Source organism: Leptodactylus fuscus, chromosome 7 (assembly GCF_031893055.1).
Source record: "Leptodactylus fuscus isolate aLepFus1 chromosome 7, aLepFus1.hap2, whole genome shotgun sequence".
NCBI lineage: Eukaryota > Metazoa > Chordata > Amphibia > Anura > Leptodactylidae > Leptodactylus > Leptodactylus fuscus.
The window spans coordinates 59,141,794-59,162,669 of record NC_134271.1 but is presented as its reverse complement, the minus strand read 5'-3'; the positions used below and the strand labels follow the sequence as shown (position 1 = coordinate 59,162,669).

Here is a 20,876-nt window from a genome sequence, read left to right as displayed (position 1 = left end):
CACTATCTCACTTTATTCATTTTTTTGTGGCCACAGCCCTGACCTAGCTGCTCCTGAGTCAAGTGATGTGTCTGCTGCTCTCAGGGGGGAGGGAGGAGGGGCTAAGTACACGGGAGCGAGCCTGGAGGGGGGGGTAGTTTACCCTTTGGGGGACAGGCGAAGCCAGCAACATCGCTATGCTTCTGCCCTGCATGAAGCCAGCAGCGGCAGAAGCGATGCTGCTATTCCGGGGGTGGGGGCGGGGGAGCGGAATAACAGCATCGCTTCTGCCGCTGCTGGCTTCATGCAGGGCAGAAGCATAGCAATGTTGCTGACATCTGTGCCGGCGTCTAACTCCCCGGCATCCGCTGTAATAGGCGGATGCTGGGGACTGTTAGATGCCGGCACAGGCACATCGCTATGCTTCTGCCCTGCATGAAGACAGCAGCGGCAGAAGCGATGCTGTTCCGCTCCGGGGTCACATATGCAAAGCCAAGCGGCGAGATGCCGCCGGCCCTGCGTGCAAGCTCATACACCAGTCTAGCCTTCACAATGCTAATACAGACCCGCAGGGTGTCGGGTCTGTATTAGCATTGTGAAGGGTAGACTGGTGTATGAGCGCGCACGCAGGGCCGGCGGCATCTCGCCGCTTGGCTTTGCATATGTGACCCCGCCCACCAATGACGAGACAAAGCCGGAAGACAGAAGATTTTAGAGGAACGAAGACGGGTAAGTATGCGACGTGGGACAACCCCTTTAAAGTGTCTGGTAAAGTTGGATGCCATATTGGTTGTCTGGGTTGTTTTCTAGGAACAGATAATGACTAGGAAATGGTGAACAATATTTTCAATAATTTTAAAGGATTGCAGGATTTTTTTTTAAAATGAGAAATAGATAAAATAATAATTAAAAACTATTTCAGTAACATAATCATTCTTTTTATAGGCAGTATATATTTGGCCTGAGTGCTGTAAATTCTTGAGGTTGACAAAGACATTGAGTGCAGAGAGACTGATAGCTGAGAGTTTTGCCTCGGGGACCTCCCCGCAGCCAGTTAGCACTATGTCTCTACAGTGCGTGTCTAAGGTTCCCCAGAGGTTTGCATTTCTCTTAGAACATCCCAGGATCAAACTAACAGGCAATTCTGCTCCTGAATGGCAGGGAGAGATGGACAGTGCCAGCCTCATTACCAAGCCTAAAGCGGAGTGCTGGCAGTATAGTCATCTTAAGAACATACAAAGAAGCATAAAACAGGGGGAGGGTCACTGCATTGCTAATTTAAGAACTGGGCAATAGGGACACAATTCTCAGTCTGACAGTAGAAAACTAGGTCGGAGCAAAACGCTTGTGAAGTCTAGGAAAACTAAGAAAATGATAAGAGGCTCAGGGTGGTATGCAGAGGTGGAATGGCAAAGAAACTATTATATGCCAAGGAGGCTTGCTTTGACAGTTACAAGAGCTCACTTCAAAAGGAAAATTTTGCCAAAGTTCACAACAGCATGTTATTCTATCATGTACAAAATTTTTTACTATAAGATACAGAGAAGAATTATGCTACTAGAAAAATAAAACTTCACAACAATTTCACAACAGCCCAAATTGGTAAATGAGGGCCCAGTTTGTACAATGAGTCAAACACAACTAGGAATTGCTATGTCAGGGGTTCTCAATCTTTTTAAACAGGGGACCAGTTCACTGTCATTCAGACAGGCCGAAATATACTTTAAAAAAACTATAAACAAATTCATCCCCTCACAGTATTAAAAGATCCACAGTAGCCCCCCTCCCCACACAGTATTAAAAGATCCACAGTAGCCCCCCTCCCCACACAGTATTAAATGCTCTACAGTAGCCCCCCTCCTCACACAGTATTAAATGCTCCACAGTAGCTCCCGCCCCACACAGTATTAAATGCTCTACAGTAGCCCCCGTCCCCACATGGTATTAAATGCTCCACAGTACCCCCTCCCCACACAGTATTAAATGCTCTACAGTAGCTCCCTCCTCACACGGTATTAAATGCTCCACAGTACCCCCTCCCCACACAGTATTAAATGCTCTACAGTAGCCCTCGTCCCCACATGGTATTAAATGCTCCACAGTAGCTCCTTCCTCACACAGTATTAAATGCTCCACAGTACCCCCTCCCCACACAGTATTAAATGCTCCACCGTAGCCACCTTCCCACACAGTATTAAATGCTCCACAGTAGCCCCCTCCCCACACAGTATTAAATGCTCCACAGTACCCCCCCTCCCCACACAGTATTAAATGCTCCAAAGTAGCCCCCCTTCACACACACTTACACAATACACACAGTAAACACACTCACAATTATACTTACCTGAAGTCCCATGAAGAGCCGCTGGACGTCCTTCTCCTTCAGACTGCAGCTGATGATGATTTACATTATTAACGCCTGCACTGGGACAGAGGTCACACTCTGCAGTCAGTGTAGGCCGTGGTCACACGGACCGCATCCTACACTGACAGCTTTTGCACATACAGTTAAAAGAAGGGATTGCTCACTAATGGGGAATCATGTACCAGATCCCCCGTTGGTGAGCAATTGGGGCAACAGCGCACGTGCCAGCAGAGAGGGCTCTGCATGCCCTCTCTGGCACATGTCTCATAGGTTCACCATCATGGCTCTAGGACAGGGGTCTCAAACTCAATTTACCCAGGGGCCCGCTGGAGGTAGAGTCTGGATGAGGCTGGACCGCATCAGGTTTTCTCAAAATTTTTTTTTCTAAAAGTCACCATATTCTGACAGCCATAACTGTTTTATACTTCCGTGTACGGGGATGCATAGGGCGTCTTTTTTTGCGGGGCCGGGTGTACTTTTTAGTTATACCATTTTAGAGAATTGCTTTTGCTTTGATAATTTTTTTATTCAAATTTTGGCGGTTTGGCACTTTTTGAATTTTTTTCCCACTACGGCATTTACCGTACAGGAAAAATATTTTTATAGATTTATAAAGCGGGCTTTTTTGGACACAGGGATACCTAACATGTATGTGTGTCACAGTATTTATCTACTTTTATATGTGTTCTAGGGAAAGGGGGCGATTTGAATTTTTAATACTTTTTTATTTTTTTAATATTTTTTTATTTTATTTTTTTTTGCATTTATTAGACCCCCTAGGGGTCTTGAACCCCGGGGGGTCTGATCACTAATGCAATGCATTACAATGCTAATCCATTGCAATACATTGCAAAAAATCATCATTTCTTTTGCAGGCTGCATAGAGCAGCCTGCAAAAGAATATTACTGCATACCAGCCGGGGAGCCTTTACAAGGCTCCCGGCTGTCATGCCAATGTCATGTCGGCCCTAGAGCATGTTCCAGGTGCCGGCGATCACCGGGAAAATGGCACCTCGGTCAGCTTTGACCGAGGCGCCGGAGGGGTTAATGCCTCCGGTCAGTGCCCGCTCGGAGGCATTAGCGCTGGGTCTCTACTATGCAAAACAGTAGACACCCGGCAGCTATGGCGGCCGCCCGACTCCAGGACGGCCACCATAGTTTTAAACACCCGGCATCCTCTGGGGGCTGCAAACTATTGTCCCGAGGGCTGCGAGTTTGAGACCCCTGCTCTAGGAGCTTCATTATAAGTGCACTCCTGCCGATGGGTCCTCCTGTTCATGACCATAGTGTTTTTTCTGTATACAAATACTGCTAATTCACAAAAAACATCATAATTTGTGGTCCTTGTATATGACACGGGCACTCAGCCACAAAAATGTTGGCCTTGTGTCTGGACCCATAGAAATCAATCGGTTCGTATTTGCGGATCCTCGGTTGTGGATAAAAACTACAGTGGTGTGCATGAGGACTAATGTGAGGCTTGGCTATACTTTCCATACTGCAGTTAATGGTATCCTATTTGACAGAAAGAAAAACGATAGCTTCAGAGCGGTAAAACTGAATGGTAATAGACACCAATTCAATAATCCACACCATTGTGTAATGTATATATAGCTATTTGTACTCCTTGGGTTTTCTCATTTCTCATCAGCACCTCGAGGAACTATACTTGTTTTAATTTTGACATTTTCTTCTTCCCTTTCATGTTTTTTTCTTATGTTACTGTTTCTGCAGCGCCTGAGAGTCGATGGCAGATTAGCATACATTGTGGCCCACTTTTGTATTGTGCCGCTTTTCACAATGATACAATTCTCAATTTAAATTCTCAAATACAGATACAAAGTATTTGTATTAGAAGCTGCCATGTGATAGTGTGAGGATCATAGAAGATTACTGATCTTTTATAGCACCCTGGTTCTCTGCATATTTCTAAATACATGAGAATATAAAGCCACAATCATCTTACGAAGAACAGAGGTAACAGAGGTCTAGTTGTAAGGAATCCTTTTGATAAATAAAGAGCAGCATACGGTATATGTCTATGTTCTTCCCTATATCAAAAATTTAATGGAAGCTAGCTCTGTAAATTGGTGCATAAATGCTTCTAAAAAAGAAAGTACTTTTGATATTGGTTTCACACATACAATGCTTTTTGGATAAAACGCTCTGATTTTATGGCAGTTTTCCATTCAGTTTTTTAAGCCAAAGATAGAAGAAGATTCAATAGATATTAAACATATAGAGAAACAACTTACATTTCTCCATCATACTACATCCATTTCTGACTGTGGCTCTAAAAAACTGCATCAAAAACTGCAGTGGCATTGTTTAGAATAACACTGGATGGTATTCACAGTCCCTCTATGTTAGCTTTCTGGCACATCTGGTGCAAGGCCCTTTCTTGTTCCAAACATGCTCTACAAGCCCAAATCCACACCTCGCTTGCCAGATTGTGCAGCAATCAGGCCCTTTATTAATATTGGTGTACGATTCTGCCGCACTAAGGAAATATTCATTCGTAAGATGTCATCAGTAACATCATTAAAAGGGAGTCTACCACCACTTCCACCACTGTTGTAGGGGCCATTATTGGACATACATTTTTTGTCACAGATGTTGAGGAAAGGTTTTTTAATAGGATTAAGACAGGTTTTTTAAGACAGGTGCATCCAGAGCACAGAATCTGTTGGAGAAACCGTTTTTTGCTTATGGTCACCACCCATCAGGACACATCAATCTTTGTTAGGCGACTGGGTGGCCACTTGTATACAGATTAAAAGCTGGTTTCTAAGTAGCAAGATTGTTTTTTTGACATACACAAACATTGTACACTATGCCACAACAACATATATGTGGTATACAAGCAATTTTGTGATGTGATAGACTTTATGTTTTTATTACTAAAACATTTCCCAAAAAATTCTCACATTCAGGACTATATTTTCAAACATGTTTTGGGGCAGTGGTGGAGTTTTCCGCTGGCACAAACCACTAAAACTGTATACAAGTTGCTTGAACTCTGCATAAATCCAGGCTCAGGTCTTGATCATGGGCATACTGTATGTTAGGACAATCCAGAACAAAGTTTTTCCAGATATATATAGATGTAAAACCATGCATAGACTCCTAAAACATTGCTCAGTAATGTGTTTATATAAAGTATTAGACTCTGCTTGACTGGCATCTCCAAAAGTTTTGATGCCGCAGGCAGTTGATTCCAGTACTATGCCAAATGTTTGCACCAGTCCTGCCCCTACCTATAAATTTGACAGCTACTAATATCTGGGTCACTTAAAATAATTTACCCCCCAGTCAAAAAGCTGCCAGCCAGACTTGGATAATGAGGCCTTAGATTTGCGCCACTGACTGTGTATAATTGTTACATCTCCCACAATCACTCTACTGAGCGGAACAATTATGTTTGCGCTTAATTGCATTATCAGACGCCCTAAAAAACACATCTCTTAGAGGGCAGACCTCTTATTTGCAGCAACTGACATCAAGCAATGCAAGGTCTACTGAAGCATGAGGGAGCCACAAAATACAAGAACAGGGGAGCAGAAAGTTCTGTATCTGGGAAGTAATGTGATCAAGCAGCGCAGTATGATGTTATTTCGGAGACTGTAATGCATGATTAGCAGTTATTTGGAAATATTATACTGTGAACTAAATAATGATTTTAGCTCAAATTATGGTATTAATAGATATGAAATACATTTAGGCTCTGCTGTACTATTAGTACGTTCAAACCATGTAAAGATACCATGCAGTACTATTCCCAACATTTGTGCTACAACCCAGTCTACAGGGCTGGAAATGGCAGCTAGTTTCCATACTATTTTCTAAACTAAATTAAGTTTTTTATTAAGAGTTTGAAACAGAGTTCAGAGGGCCATCCAAAGTAAAATTTTACAGAAACAGTGTTCTGTATTAGTGAATTATAATAACATAATAAACAAAGGATAAATCACAGTCACATCCAATTTAGGTCTTAAAGGGGTTTCTGGGATTGTGATATTGATTGCTCTGGTCTAAATTGGGGGCCGAGTTTATCACAGAATGCACATGGATAACATCTGACAGCATTCCCTGATGCATTCACATCCATGGGGTTTCCAGATCTGCTCCACTCATGTCATGTGTATGGATCCTATGCTCTTTCCAGTAAACTCTTTACATATAACCTTTCAGATGATACAGTACAAAATTAGACTATAACTTCATTGTCTGTGTCTACTCTTGCAGAATGCTGATGAAGGACCCAGAGCTTCGTCCAAGTGCCAAAGAAATCTTACAATTTCCTTATGTAATTCACAGAGGACAGGTATGTAGGAGTCTTTATACTGTACATACATTGCTAGATGAATACAAGGGGGGACCCAAAAGTTTCCAGAATGAGGCTGCTGTTGCGCAGTTTTCGTAGTACGCGATTCTGCAGCTAGTTATTTGTTCAACCACGCCTTCTCAGTTAGTGTGCCAAGCAGCGTTGATGCGGAAGGTTTCATCTACCCGCAGTGAATTTTCTTGTACGAGCTGTTTTGTCCAGCCGTCGTTTTTCTTAATGGAGAAGTTTTATGAGCAGCGTGCAGCTGTGAAGTTTTGCTTTCTGCTCGAGAATAAAGCATCGGAAACCGTTCAAATGTTGAAGACCGCTTACAAGGATGATGCTATGTGTCAAGCTCAAGTTTACTCGTAGTTCACCCGCTTTAAAAATGGTGAAATGTCAATTGATGATCAACCGCGTTCTGGACGTCCGTCAACTTCCTGAACAAACGATAGTGTCCAAAAAATCAACTAGCTCTTGCGTGAAGATCGATGACGAACCATTGAGGAACTTGAAGAGTTGTCTGGAGTGAGTTGGAGCTCGATTCAGCGCATTTTATCGGAGGATTTGGGCATGTCACGGGTTGCTGCAAAGTTTGTGCCGTGGCTCTTGACTGATCAACAGAAAGAGCGTTGCATCGAAACATGCTGTGCCATGAAAGAACATGCCGAAACCGACCCAGAATTTTTTTCTAAAATTATTACGGGAGATGAGTCTTGGTGCTATGCTTACGACACGGAAACCAAACAACAATCAAGCCACTGGAAGATGCCATTCTCGCCCCGCGCCAAAAAGGCTCCTCAAGTGAAGTTCAATGTGAAGACAATGGTCATTTGTTTTTTTGATGCAAAAGGGATTGTGCACTCGGAATTCGTTCCAACAGGTCAGACTGTCAACCAGGTTTTCTACTTGGGGGTTCCCAAGAGGTTGCACAACAGTATGCGGCAAAAAAGGCCCAAAATGTGGCAGTCTCGTGATTGGTTTTTCCACCACGACAATGCCCCAGCCCACACCGCCATCTCGGTGATGACTTTCATGGCAAGAAACGGCATGGCTGTCTTGCCCCACCCACCCTATTCACTGATATGGCTCCCAGTGACTTTTTTTTTTTTATTACCACGAATGAAGAAGTGTAGAGGAAAACGCTGGAGGCACTTGCATGCATCAAAGTAGATGAGTTTAAAAAATGTTTTGAACAATGGCAGACGAGATTTGACAAGTGTATTCCTGCTAAAGGAGAGTACTTTGAAGGAGTTTTGTACAAAAAAAAAATTACACGCTTCAAAGACAACTTTTCTGGAAACTTTTGGGTACCCCCTCGTATAAACAAGAGCGTAGCTGAGAAGGACCACAGGGGATGTGTGTCCTGGGTGCTGAATGCTAGAGATGCCACATCCCAGAGTGTCACTTCTTGTATTGCCTCTGGTTTGTCATGTCAGATGTTTTATGTATTATATTGTGTTGCAGCTTCATTTATGTGTATTTTCCTTGGTTTACCCCACTGTTTGGATACCTTTCACTTGGTTCAGCTCTGGCCAATCACAGTTCATTGGGTTGGGTTTGGGAGACAATTCAGTCTGGGCATACCTTACAGTTTGGAGACTATTACCCCATTGGGAGGCTGAACTGGTTCATTATTTACAATTGCTGCAAAGTTATTTTGTTTCACTGCATCCTAAGTTGTTCTTGATATTACCATCAGGGCCCTTCCAAACAATATCACCCTGGCTCAGTGTAAGATAGGACCCCTCTCTAACTGGAAGCATCCTCGGTGAACTACTACCATCACCATCCAGTAGCACGCAGGCCCCCTTCGTCAGTGTCCAGTCTAGGCGGTGCTGGGCGAGATCAGTTGGTGGCACGCGGGGACATAGTTATTTCCACTATTACTCCCATCCTCTGGTTTCCTCCATCTGGGTTGTAGCAGAGGGAGCGCAAAAAATCCACTTTGCCTTTGCCAGTGTACTTAAATAATGGGTTAGAGTGGCAAACTTAACTTTTGCCCAGGGTGCAAGAAAGTCTAGGTCCAGCTGATTTAATATATTTAATCTGATTTAATATATTTTGAGGGGGTGACAGGCAGAGTGCTGGAATCACACTATATCTCCCCCAAGTTATTAACTTATGTGTGGCCCAGGGTGGGTCTTAAATAGGCCTCAGCTCCAAGTGTGAGTTCTTGGCTCATTACTGGTCCAGAAAAAGGCTGAAGATACTGCACTCCAATGGAGATCCTGGGAGTGAGGAGGTGGCTGTGTCTGTTCTGTAACTCTGAGTCCGGTGAGACAATATTGTGCTTGTTTTGTTCATGCAGTTGGTAGTAAGCCACACGTATAGTTTGGTTATCATTTCTGTTCAGTTAGTTGCTCAGACGAGCAGGATTTGGTTTTATGTTTGCCTCAAGTTAAGGCTATTGTTAGGGAATAGCCAGATGATAATTCCCCAGAAGCTGCTGGTGAACCCTGGAGGAAGGGGCACAAGGAACAGTGAGCCTTAAGCTGAAGCCCCCCACTTTCCCTTCCTATTGCCAGACCCTATCCTAGGTAATAGGCGACAACCACGAAGACAGTCCCTCCCTGAATACATGAAACACAAAACGCAGACAAGACGAACAACAACAAAGGAAGGTCAGCTAGCCAGGGTTCGGTAACAGGAGAGCGATGCAGTGCCAAATCAGAGTCCAAAAGAATAATCAGTAGGGAAGCCAGAGGTCAAGGATTAGAATACAAGTATATAAACAGCAAGGAAACCAGCAAGCAAGAGGCAACATTGGCAGAAGACGGGTGTGGTGCAAATGCAATCACAGAACTAGAGCTGAGTTCACACAGTGCGACTAAAAACTTTAAGCAGATTATCAAACTGCACACGCCTCCTGCGCCGCAGGACGCGAGCAGAGGGTGGCGCAGAGGCCTGAACAGGCAGAGATGTTACAGCTGTATTTTATTTTGCTCATTTTTTGAATGAAGTCAAGGTTTATTTCCCTGTTTTTTCTAAATAAACCCGTGTGCTGTTTGCTGCATATTTTGTGTCCTTTGACTGTTTGGGTCCGCACCTTTGCTGCTACTGAGCTACCTCCCCCACAGCATAAATATAAATATATATATATCTATAAATTTACAACTCCAATTCCCAAAAAGTTGTGAAGCTGTGCGAAATGTAAAGTAAGTAAGAATACAATGATTTGGAAATCTTATATAACCATATTTCATTCACAGTAGGACATACAACACGTATCAGAAGATGAAAGTTAGACATTTTTCCTTTTTTTTATTTAAAAGAAATTAACTCATTTAGAGCAACACCTCTCAAAGAGTTGCAACAGGACCATTTTTACCATTGTGTAGTAAACTCCTGTACTGTTCACAACAGTTTGTACACGTCTGGGAAGTGAGGAGACCAATTTGTTGGAGTTTTGGCAAAGGAATATTGTCCCATTCGTGCCTGATGTAATAGTCTAGCTGCTCAACATTTTTGGGTCCTCATTGTTGGATTTTTCATTTTATTATGCACCAAATGTTTTTTTATTGGAGAAAGATATGGATTGCAGGTGGATCAGTTCAGAACCTGGACTCTTTTTCTGCAAAGTCATGCTGTCTATGATGGATGCACTAGGTAGTTTACCTTTGTCTTAATGTAAGATTCGTTGTGTAGATGGAAGCATATTTTGTTCTGAAACCTCTATATACTGCTCAGCTTTCATAAAGCCTTTCCAGAAGTGTAAGCTGCCCATACAATAGGTACTAATGCAGCCCCCTACCCTCAGAGATGGAGACTTTTGAACTGTGTTCTGAGTGCAAGTCGGATGGTCCCTCTCCACATGAGTCTACAGGATGCACTGCATTCTTAGTTTACATAAAGAAATTCAAACTTTGATTTTTCGGACCACCAAAAAGTTTTATATTTTGGTTTAGTTCATCTTATATGCGTTTTGGCCCAGACAAGATGGCAGTGTTTCTGGATTGTATTGATATATGACTTCTTCTTTATGATACGCCTTGAACTTGCATTTGTGGATTGCATTGTTAACTGTGTTCACAAAATTGATTTCTGTAATGGTTCCTGAGCCCTTGCAGTGATTTGCATTACTGAATTGTGCCTATTTCTAATGCAGTTCTGCCTGAAGGCTTGTGAACATCCAATACTGACCATCGACCTTGTCCCTTGTGCGCATGAATTTTTCCAGGCTCTCTGAATCTTTTGATGATATTATGTATTATAGATGGTGAGATATTCAAAGCCATTGCTATTTTATGTTGAAGAACATTTTTCTGCAATTGTCCCACAGATTTTCTGCAATTGTTTTTCACAGATTGGTGAACTTCTGAACATGTCTGGGTATGAGGAACTCTCCTCTCTAACATGCTTTTTTTATACACAGACTTGTTATTTATTTAATAATTGACCCTCCATCTGTTTTTCCATTTGTACCAATTAGCTTTCACATGGAGTTTTTTGGTTAGGAATTTGGTCAAGAAACTGACTCAAATTCCACCTCCAAAAATGACTCACCATACTGTCCTATGGTGAGGCGTTTTTAGGAGGAAGAATTTGAGTCAGTTTCCTGACCAAATTTCTAACCAAAAAACTCTGAACTTTTCCAGCCTTTTGTTAACCATGTCCCAACTTTTTTGAGATGTGTTTCTAAATGAGTTAATTCTCTCAGATGAAATGGAAAAATATAACTTTCAACTGATAAGTGTTCTATTGTGACTAAAATATGGTTATATGAGATTTCCAAATAATTAGATTCTTGTTATCTATACATTTTCCGAAGTTTCACAACTTTTTAGTATATACTTTGTGGACATACACTATATGGGGCAGCTATACAATACACCTACAGGTTATTTTATGACATCCCATTTTAAAGCCATTGGTATTAAAATGGAGTTGGTGTATAGCTTCTACTCTTCTGAAAAGGTTTTCTGTAACAATTGAGGGAACTTTCCACTCACCCAGGTTAGCATTTGTGAGATCAGACTTTGATGTTATATGAAAGGGTCTGGCTTGCAATCTCCATTCTAGTCTATGCCAAAGGTGTACAGTGGAGGTCAGGCCAAAGCTATATGTAGGTCAGTCAAGACCTAAATCAAACTGATATTATGGACTTTGACTTGTGCAGTGGGTCACAATCATGTTGGAACAGAAAAGGGTTTCCCCAACAATGTTACAAACAAACAATTGTCCAAAATTTCTTGGTATGCCGAAGCATTAAAGGGATCCTATCATTAAAACTCTTTTTTTTTTCTCACTAACACGTCGGAATAGCCTTAAGAAAGTATATTCTTCTCCTACCTTTCGATGTCTTCTCCATGCCACTGTTTGCTTGAAATCATGGTTTTCGTTGGTATGCAAATGAGTTCTCTCACAGCACTGAGGGCATCCCCAATGCTCGGAGAGAACTCTCTCCAGTGCTGCCTCCATCTTCTTCAGCAACGGCCTCTTCATGCGTCTTCTTCCGGGGCGCAAGGGGTCAAAATTCAACGCATGCGCAAGTCGGCTCTGCCAGCGGACCTCGGGCAGAGCCGACTTCACATGTGGGCAGCCAATTTTTTGTGGTGCGGTATGCTCCTGTAGTTCTATGGAGTACAGAGCGTACTGCGCCTGCTCGCGTAATGGGCCACAAAAAAAATGGCCGCCCACATGTGAAGTCGCTCTGCCTGAGGCCCGCTGTCAGAGCCGACTTGTGCATGCGTTGAATTTTGACCCCCACGCGCCGGAAGAAGACGCATGAAGAGGCCGTTGCTGAAGAAGATGGAGGCGACACTGGAGAGAGTTCTCTCACAGCATAGGGGACGCCCCCAGTGCTGCGAGAGAACTCATTTGCATACCGACGAAAACCGGGATTTCAAGTGAACGGTGGCGCGGAGAAGACATCAAAAGGTAAAAGAAGAATAGCCTTTCTTAAGGCTATTCAGACATGTTAGTAAGAAAAAAAGAGTTTTAATGATTTTATTGATAGAATCCCTTTAAGATTTCCCTTCACTGGAACTAAGGACCTTAGCCAACCCAGGTAATGTTTTTCTGGTATTCACCAAACCCAGGCTAGTCAACTGGACTAGAGAGAAGTGTGGTTCATTATTCCACAGAACACGTTTCCACTACTTGATTATGTAAGGCTTGCTTGCAACTGCTCGGTTATACAAACCCATGCCATGAAGCCCCCAGTGTAGTTTTTGTGCTGTTGTTAATGCCAGAGGAGGTTTGGCATTCTGCAGAAATTAATTCAACAGTGTGTTAGGGACTTTATGCACTATGATCCTCAGCACTTGGCAACTCCTCTCTTTATGTGGTCTACCACCATGGCTGAATTGGTGTGGTTTCTAAATGCTTCCACTTTTCAATATCACCACTCACAGTTGATTGTGGAATATCTAGGAGAGAAGAAATTTCACAAATTTAGTTGTTTTTTTTGCATCCTAATACAATACTACACTGGAACTCATTGAGCTTTTTAGAATGACCCATTCTTTTAAAAATGTATGCAAAAGCAGACTTCATTGCTAAGTATTGGATTTTATACTTTCGTCCATATAGTGTGTGTATATATATATATATATATAAATATATATATATACATATATGCACACATGTACATGTGTTTACAGTACACCCGTAGATTTACAGTATATCGCAATCCTGTAGAATTTTTACCAACGGTTCCTATAGTTGATAGAACCATTCACATGTTTGATCCACTGACAATTATAGATAGGGTTAAAGACTGTCATTCCTTTTCTGTATGTGAACTACAAGTCGCTTGCAATTAGGAAAATATTCAGTCTCTTTGAGAGCATGTGTTGGGTTCTTGCTTCAGGATTTAATTGCTGCTGGCATTCTTCTCTCTTCCGTCAAATCTTGATGTGATGGGTAGGAAATGAAACAGAGGAAGACAAAGGAATCCAGGAAAGTTTTTCAGTAACAGAACAGGCCCGGCAGGGGGTAGAAGATGCTGTAAACTTGTAAGAAGTTTCCATCCATGATTTTGTTCAAAGCTTCAGATTCTAGCAACAATGGAGTTTCTTTTGAGTAAAGTAGGCTTTGTTGGAATGAAGTCAATTTGTAATACAAGAAATTATATTCTGCGCATTGTATGTATTATGAGGGTGTTATATTATTAATATATCATATATACTGTACAATATACCTACCCTCCATAATGACCCAAACTATTAAATTATCACATTACTTAACCTAAACCTAATTGCCTTAAATATATAAATAATTTCATAATTGCTACATAATGGATTCATTTTTTTTATTCCACCTAGAAAGAGCCAATAAAACTTCATGAATAAATTAGAATTCCCCAAAAAAGACAGAATAGAAAAATACAACTTGAGCTGTAAAGAAATACATATGGTTCCTTGATGGCAAAATTCTAAGTTTCAAATGGTCCATGGTCTGGTCAATAAAGGGTTAATGTCCTCTCCTTACTGCATCTGGTAGACATACTGAAAATATTGTAATTGCTGTGCTATTAATGGAACCATATGGTTTATTCTATTAATATGCCTATTGTACAACAAGAATTTGTTTCATAGACGGGTAAGTTGGAGTTCTGTGATCCTTCGTGGATGTCCACAGGTTCCTCATCAAAGCTCTCATTAATTACAGGTTCTCTCGCAATGGCTGCAGGAGGTGATCGGCCAAGATAGAAGAGATGCAGTGGATAAAGATATCACCAGGATTGCAAATGCCATGTAAGTACAGCACTTGTACCTGTATTAATCGATTTAATCAAATGTTATGTTTGGGAGGCCAACTCATTAGATGCCTGTCTGGGCTTTACCTGACATGTAGGTCAAGCACAACACTATCTGCGTAATTCAGCTATTCAGCTTTTTTTTTTTTAAACTCGTTTTATTGAGAAAGAACCAAAGAAACAGAACAAGAACTAAACACCATGCTGCAAAGTCCATAGTAGTAATTGAAGGCTTGCGAAAAACATCCAGTAGAAAGTCCAAATCCAGAAAGTCGAGAGAGGTATCAATCTCCATCCAACCTGCAGAGGATGAGAGTATAAAATGAGAGACAACAGAAAAAAGTGCACAGGAACATACACATTACTCCAAATGCAGTATAAGCATGGACCAGAGTCACCCCTTGAGCATCTAAGGAACAAGTGCATTCAGGGCAGAGTGAAAAGAATGGTCAGTATACAGGGTCAAGGCAGAGTTGCACCACGGGCCCCAAACCCAACAAAATTTTTGAGGGCAGCCCCTGCCTTTATATATTACTTTATTATACGGGACAATGGAATTCACCAGCTTCCACCACATGGGGAGGGGGGTCTGGGAGTCATCCATCGCAGGGCAATCGCCTTCCTGGCTAAGAAAAGCAATTCCTGTAAAAAGATACGCGAGTGGTGCAGCCATACCTCTTCATCTAAAACACCGAACAGACATACTTCAGGTAAGAGTGGAATCAGAGTTCCCAGTGTATCAGATAATAAGCCTATAACCTCGAACCAGAAACCTTTAATGATCGGACACTCTCAGATCATGTGCCAAAAATCAGCATATATACCAGTACACCACAAGCACCCAGGGTGTCTCAACCTTCCCATTTTGTGTAAGTGTGCAGGAGTCAGATAGCTTTGATGCAGGATGTAAACTTGTATCAGCTTATTATTAGCAGCTGGGGAAACAAACTGTGCTTACTCCAGAAGATCAGAGAAAGTATCGTCTGTGAGATCAGGGATAAGAGTGCACCATCTCAGTAAGGTAAGGTTTCCAAACTAGACATCTTAACCCATATTAGATGGTCATACAATGTTGAGATAAGACCTTGAAGACCCTGGGAACGGCGCACCCCTATAAGAGGATATGCTGAAATGGTTACTCTAGGTGAGGGGAACTGTGCAGAAATAGCATGCCTGATTTGGAAAAATCTATAGAACTGGGAACGGAAGATACCAAACTGGGCACTTAGGGACTCAAAAGTATGGAAAGCCCCTTGGTCATAAACATCAGCCAGGAACATACCACCAAACTGCTTCCAACTCTGTGCACCCGGGAGGGCAAATAGTTCCATCAATCCCCGATTATCCCACATTGGGGTCTCAATACGGACCCACCGCCAAATCTGCGATGCCAAGACATTAATTAGAAATAAGTTACCTCTTTATAAGTGGGGGTGTTCCAACACTGGCCATAAATTGGAAATATGCAGATAAGACGTTAAATGGGCCTCCGAGTCGGGTAAAGGATCTGATAACACCCAGGACCTCAGATAAGGAAGCTAGCCTGCCAGGTAATATAAAAATATGTTAGGAACAGCCATCCCTCCCATAGTTTTAGGCCTTTGTAGAGTGGAGAGGCGTACCTTAGATCTTGAATTACCCCATATGAAGGGAATAAATAAGGAGTCCAATTGTTTAAAGAATCGCCACGGCACTGGTACAGCTGTGTGTTCTAAAACGTACAGACATTTTGAAAGAACCACCATTTTGATGAGCACAATCCAGCTTTTAATAAGGTTATCTATAGACCCTTTCCATTTGTTCAATTGAGATTTGTTTATTTGACCACAACAGGAGGTTTTATATACATGTTGTGTTTATTTGAATGTACATGTGCTCATACACTGAGACTTGTAGACTATTCTAGGTTAGGATGTGTGTATGCCACAAAATTACTGTCTGTTTTTAATACTTACACTTTACTGTGCACTTGTGTACTTTAACTGCTTTCTCTAATTTTTTTTCTTTGACTTTTCTAAACCTCAAGATAAAATCTATACCTGGGCCCTCAACATAACTATGATTTGCCATGCATTGTATATAGAAAATATTGTCCTGTACTTCTTAGTTTATGAAGAAATGCACTACAGTGAGTATCAGCAAAAGAGATAGAGCCCATGAAGTAGGATAAAAACAAAAAGGTTTAATGCACATGAAAAAGTTATAAAAAATTGAAATGCATAGAAAGAAATACATAGAAAAACAAAGTAACAAAATACAGTTACATACAGAGCTTATATGTGAAAGGGAAAATGAGGAGAGAGCGCAAGATGCTGTGTGGGTATGGTTGACGCTCCTTCCCATCTATCAGATCTATCACACCCAGGCTGCTTTTGATAGGTTGAAATTTATTATCTTTACCACTGATTTGCCATAACTCTGGACTGATCCTTACATGAGAAAGCCATTATACTGAGATATTATGACATGATGCGACAGACAATTTTATAACCTCTCCATATCTTATACCATCATTAGATTTGTCAAAAGTGACATGCTACACACAAATCTTCATCACATGATGTTTCTATACATATTCCCTATGCTATAGTTTAGATCAGGAAGCTTCTATTTTACATGGTATGAGATACAAATTACAGTAGACACTATACATACTCTCTCTCTCTCTCTCTCTCTCTCTCTCTCTCTCTCTCTATATATATATATATATATATATATATACATTTGTAAAAAAAAATATATAAAGTGTAAATGTATCAATTTGCATATGTGTAGGTATCTCAAAAATCTGCAGAATCTCAGAAGACAACACCATTTATAGCTTACTTTGTACTTTGGAGCCAATGATAACTTGATAACTTGGGTAGAATCACAAATAACATATTATACCTCTTGTGTATCATCCAATAAACAGTGGACATGGGCGTTATGTACAGTTGAAGTCATAACTTTACATACACATAAATTAAGACCAATTTTTCACGATTTCTGAATTTCAACCCTAACACAATTTCTGTATTTTAGGTTATTTAGAATCAGTATTAAATTTCCAAAATGTGAAATGATACCAGAGACCATAATTTATTTCACCACATTTACACTGGCTCAAAAGTTTCCATACACCAAGGCCTTCAGGGACTTCTAGCCTTTTGGCTTGATATTATGGGGAAATCAAAAGAAATCCTCAGAAATATTTTTTAAAAATTGTATACCATCCCAATTCTGACTAGATCCTTGGAACCAATTTTCAAACTCCAGCCCCTGAAGGTGCAGTGTTCATTTGTTCAAGCAATAATGTGGAACTTCAAATACTGTGAACGTGTTTTTGTGCATGAAATACAAATGAAACCAAGAATAGCAACAAAGAACCTAGTGGAAATACAGGAAGAGACGGGTACAAATATATCTATATCAACAGTGAAACCTGGGTTTTCTCATATGAAAAATAAGTCCCAAGTATACATCGAACATTGTGACTAAATGACTCAAGTCAGAGGCGTAGTTAGGGGTTCAGCACGGGAAAGGGGTGTGTGTGAACACTTCTAAGGGAACTGAGGTATACTAAGATTGAGTATACAGTGGCAATATAGTGGTAGATACTGGAAATATACAGGTCTGTGAAGTCCATCTAGGTAAATACAGCACAGGAAAAATGTGACTTACAGGTGGCATCTCTGACTGTAAAGACCACTTTATCTATCAGTGATTTGTCTCTGTAAAGTTTATAGCATGGTTCCTCAATTTTAAAAACACCTGACCCACATTGCCTTCACCTACACAAAATCTCCATCCTTCTGCTGCCCCAACTATAAAATATATAATATAAAAATCCGCTGGAAATGAGTAATACCCTGATTTGCCTTTTTAATTTATTAATGCTGCTATATGCCCCCTTTAACTAATAGTACCCCTCAATGAATAATGCCCTGTAATTAATAATGCCCTGTGTCCCCCCCTTAAATTAATTATGCCCCTGAGTGCCACTTATTCGCTACAGTGACTGTATAATGCCGCGTTTTTTTTCCATGCCATTTCTGCCACATGGGTCCCCGGCCTTAACGAGTTTTCCAGCTTATTTTTATTGATGATCTATCCTCAGAATAGATCATCAATAAGCGATAAGTGATTCCCCGCTGACCAGCTGTAAGGGGCCATGGTGCCTGTTTATATTTCACGCTGTCTGTTTATAGTGACCGTGTGATGTAATTCCAGCCTTGTCACATAGACGTGCATAGAATGAGGCTGTAGTAACATTACATGGCCGCTATGAAATGAATGACTGTAAGGGAATTGCAATAGGAGCAATTCCCCAGTAGCTGCTGGTGAACTGTGGGGGAAGGGGCATAACAAGACAGTGAGCCCTAAGCTGAACTCACTGCTGCCCCTACCTTCTTGCCTCACTGTCCTAGGCAGCAGAGGACAACTGGTCAACAAGCCCTTCCTATATATAAGTGAGAACGCAGACAAGACAAACAATAACAAGGGAGGTCAGCTAGCCAAGGGTCTGGTAACAGTCAAGCAATGCAGTACAGACTTGTAATCCAAGAGAATACTGTCTACCAATAAGTATTTGGACACCTGTGGTAGAATAGAAAAACAGTATTTATTAATATTCAATAGTTGGTAGAACCCAGCACATGTGCTTCCTTACAGATGGTATTGATTGACACAATACTCCCAGATGCCTGTTGAAACTCCTGGTGTATGTGAGCCATTGGTTGGGTGCAGTTTCTCTGGCCAGCACCTGTTGGTCTTTATCTCCCAGTTTGGGGGGTCTGCCAACTCTGGGCATATTCCGACGATCACCATTCACCTTCCACATCGTAGTCACATAGGCCACTGTTAATTTTGGCTAATTCATTTCCCTTGCTATGTCACTTAAGTATTGACCATTTCTGTGGTATCCGACAATTACTCCTTTCTCGAAATTGGGCAACTCTGCACATTGTGGAATCCTGCATGCGACTAATGCCAATGCACTAATGCCAATGCTGTTCCCTATTTAACGGGGGAAGGTGCGACGTACATCACAACAGCAGATATCTACATTTGTGTGGGTGTCCAAATACTTATTGGTAGACAGTGTAGTCACAAGGGTAGCCAAGGGTCAGAGGTCAGTAATATAATAGTAGCAGAAAGAGGAGTTTAGCAGTGACAAAGTCTAAGGACAGAGTCACAATAGCCAGCAAGCCTGTGTGGGCTTATGGCCTGCCTATATGAAGCCCAGGACCTGCCCTAGGCTTGATTGGTAGACAGACTGTCAATCACACAGGCAAGGCTAGAATTAACTATTTGATGAACATAGGGAAACAAGGTGCAGGAGATGGGTGTGGTGGAAACTCAATTACAGAGGATAGGTAATAGAGCAGTGTTCACACTGTACAATGAAAAACTCTAAGCAAAGAATCAAACTGAACATGCCTCCTGCGCCGCAGCGTGCGAGCGGAGGGTGGCACAGAGACCCAAACAGACATTACAATGACACTGTATAAACAGAGAAGGGGTCACAGTGCTTACACAAATACCACTTTTCATTCAAACAGCTGATCCTTGGGGTCCCAGGTATTGGAACCCAACTGATTTTTTTTTTTTTTTTTTACTTTTTTATACCTTTTAATTAGGAATCACCTGGGCATTATTAATAATGGGCACTACTTAATGGGGGTGTATAGGGAAGTTATTAATGTAAAGATTATGTAACGTAGTGCCCCTAGCCTCAACGATGGACTTTATTAAAGTCCTGGAACGCTGCTGTGTTTAGACTGTTCAAGAAAAGCTGGATTAAGCACCTTCTTTCAGATTAGCTGACCACTGCTTTGCTTCTTAGCCACTGGGAATGTGAAGTAAATAAAACCTAAAATAGATCTTTGTCTCTAGTATTATTCTGACATTTCACGCTCTTGAAATAAAGCAGTGATCCTACCTGACCTAAGAGAGGGAATGTGTACTAAGAGTAATCGTCAGGAGTTTTGAGCATTTAGAATCATTTCTTTCGGTGGGCTGAAGGACCCCAGTTTGACCACGAACACTACTAATCATCACTAGTTCACTACAGATTCCTACGGCCCTTTTAGCCTCCAGAATTTACCCTGGAAGATCAATGTTACCACAAGGACACTGATCATAGGCCAATAAGACCAATACCAAGTGATCATCCCAACAATCTATGCATTGTGAGTAACTTAATAAACTAGTTATGACCAATAAAAAATATTTAAGGCACTGAATGGTCAGACATTGTACAAATATATTCCTGTGCAGTTGGCAACTCACAACTGGTAACTGGAATATTAGTTTCCCATATACTCATATATTCATTTGTATATATCTCTCTAAGGGTGCATGCACACTACGTAACGCCGGGCGTGTATGAGAGCCGTACACGCCGGCGTTACAGCAGGGCTGCCGAACACTTCCCATTCACTTCAATGGGAGCGCTCGTAAACGCCGCTGTTACGAGCGCTCCCATTGAAGTGAATGGGAAGTGTTCGGCAGTCTGCCGTAAT

The 20,876-nt window shown here is 41.5% G+C and overlaps 1 protein-coding gene across 1 annotated transcript in view; it reads left to right on the top strand.

Moving 5' to 3' along the window:
• Positions 1 to 20,876, top strand: part of LOC142213579 (serine/threonine-protein kinase Nek11-like) — a 258,023-nt gene that overhangs the window by 142,877 nt on the left and 94,270 nt on the right. The window contains exons 7-8 of the mRNA XM_075281957.1: positions 6,590 to 6,668; positions 14,283 to 14,368. Coding sequence (XP_075138058.1) covers positions 6,590 to 6,668; positions 14,283 to 14,368 — 165 coding nt within the window. The remainder of the gene's footprint in view (positions 1 to 6,589; positions 6,669 to 14,282; positions 14,369 to 20,876) is intronic.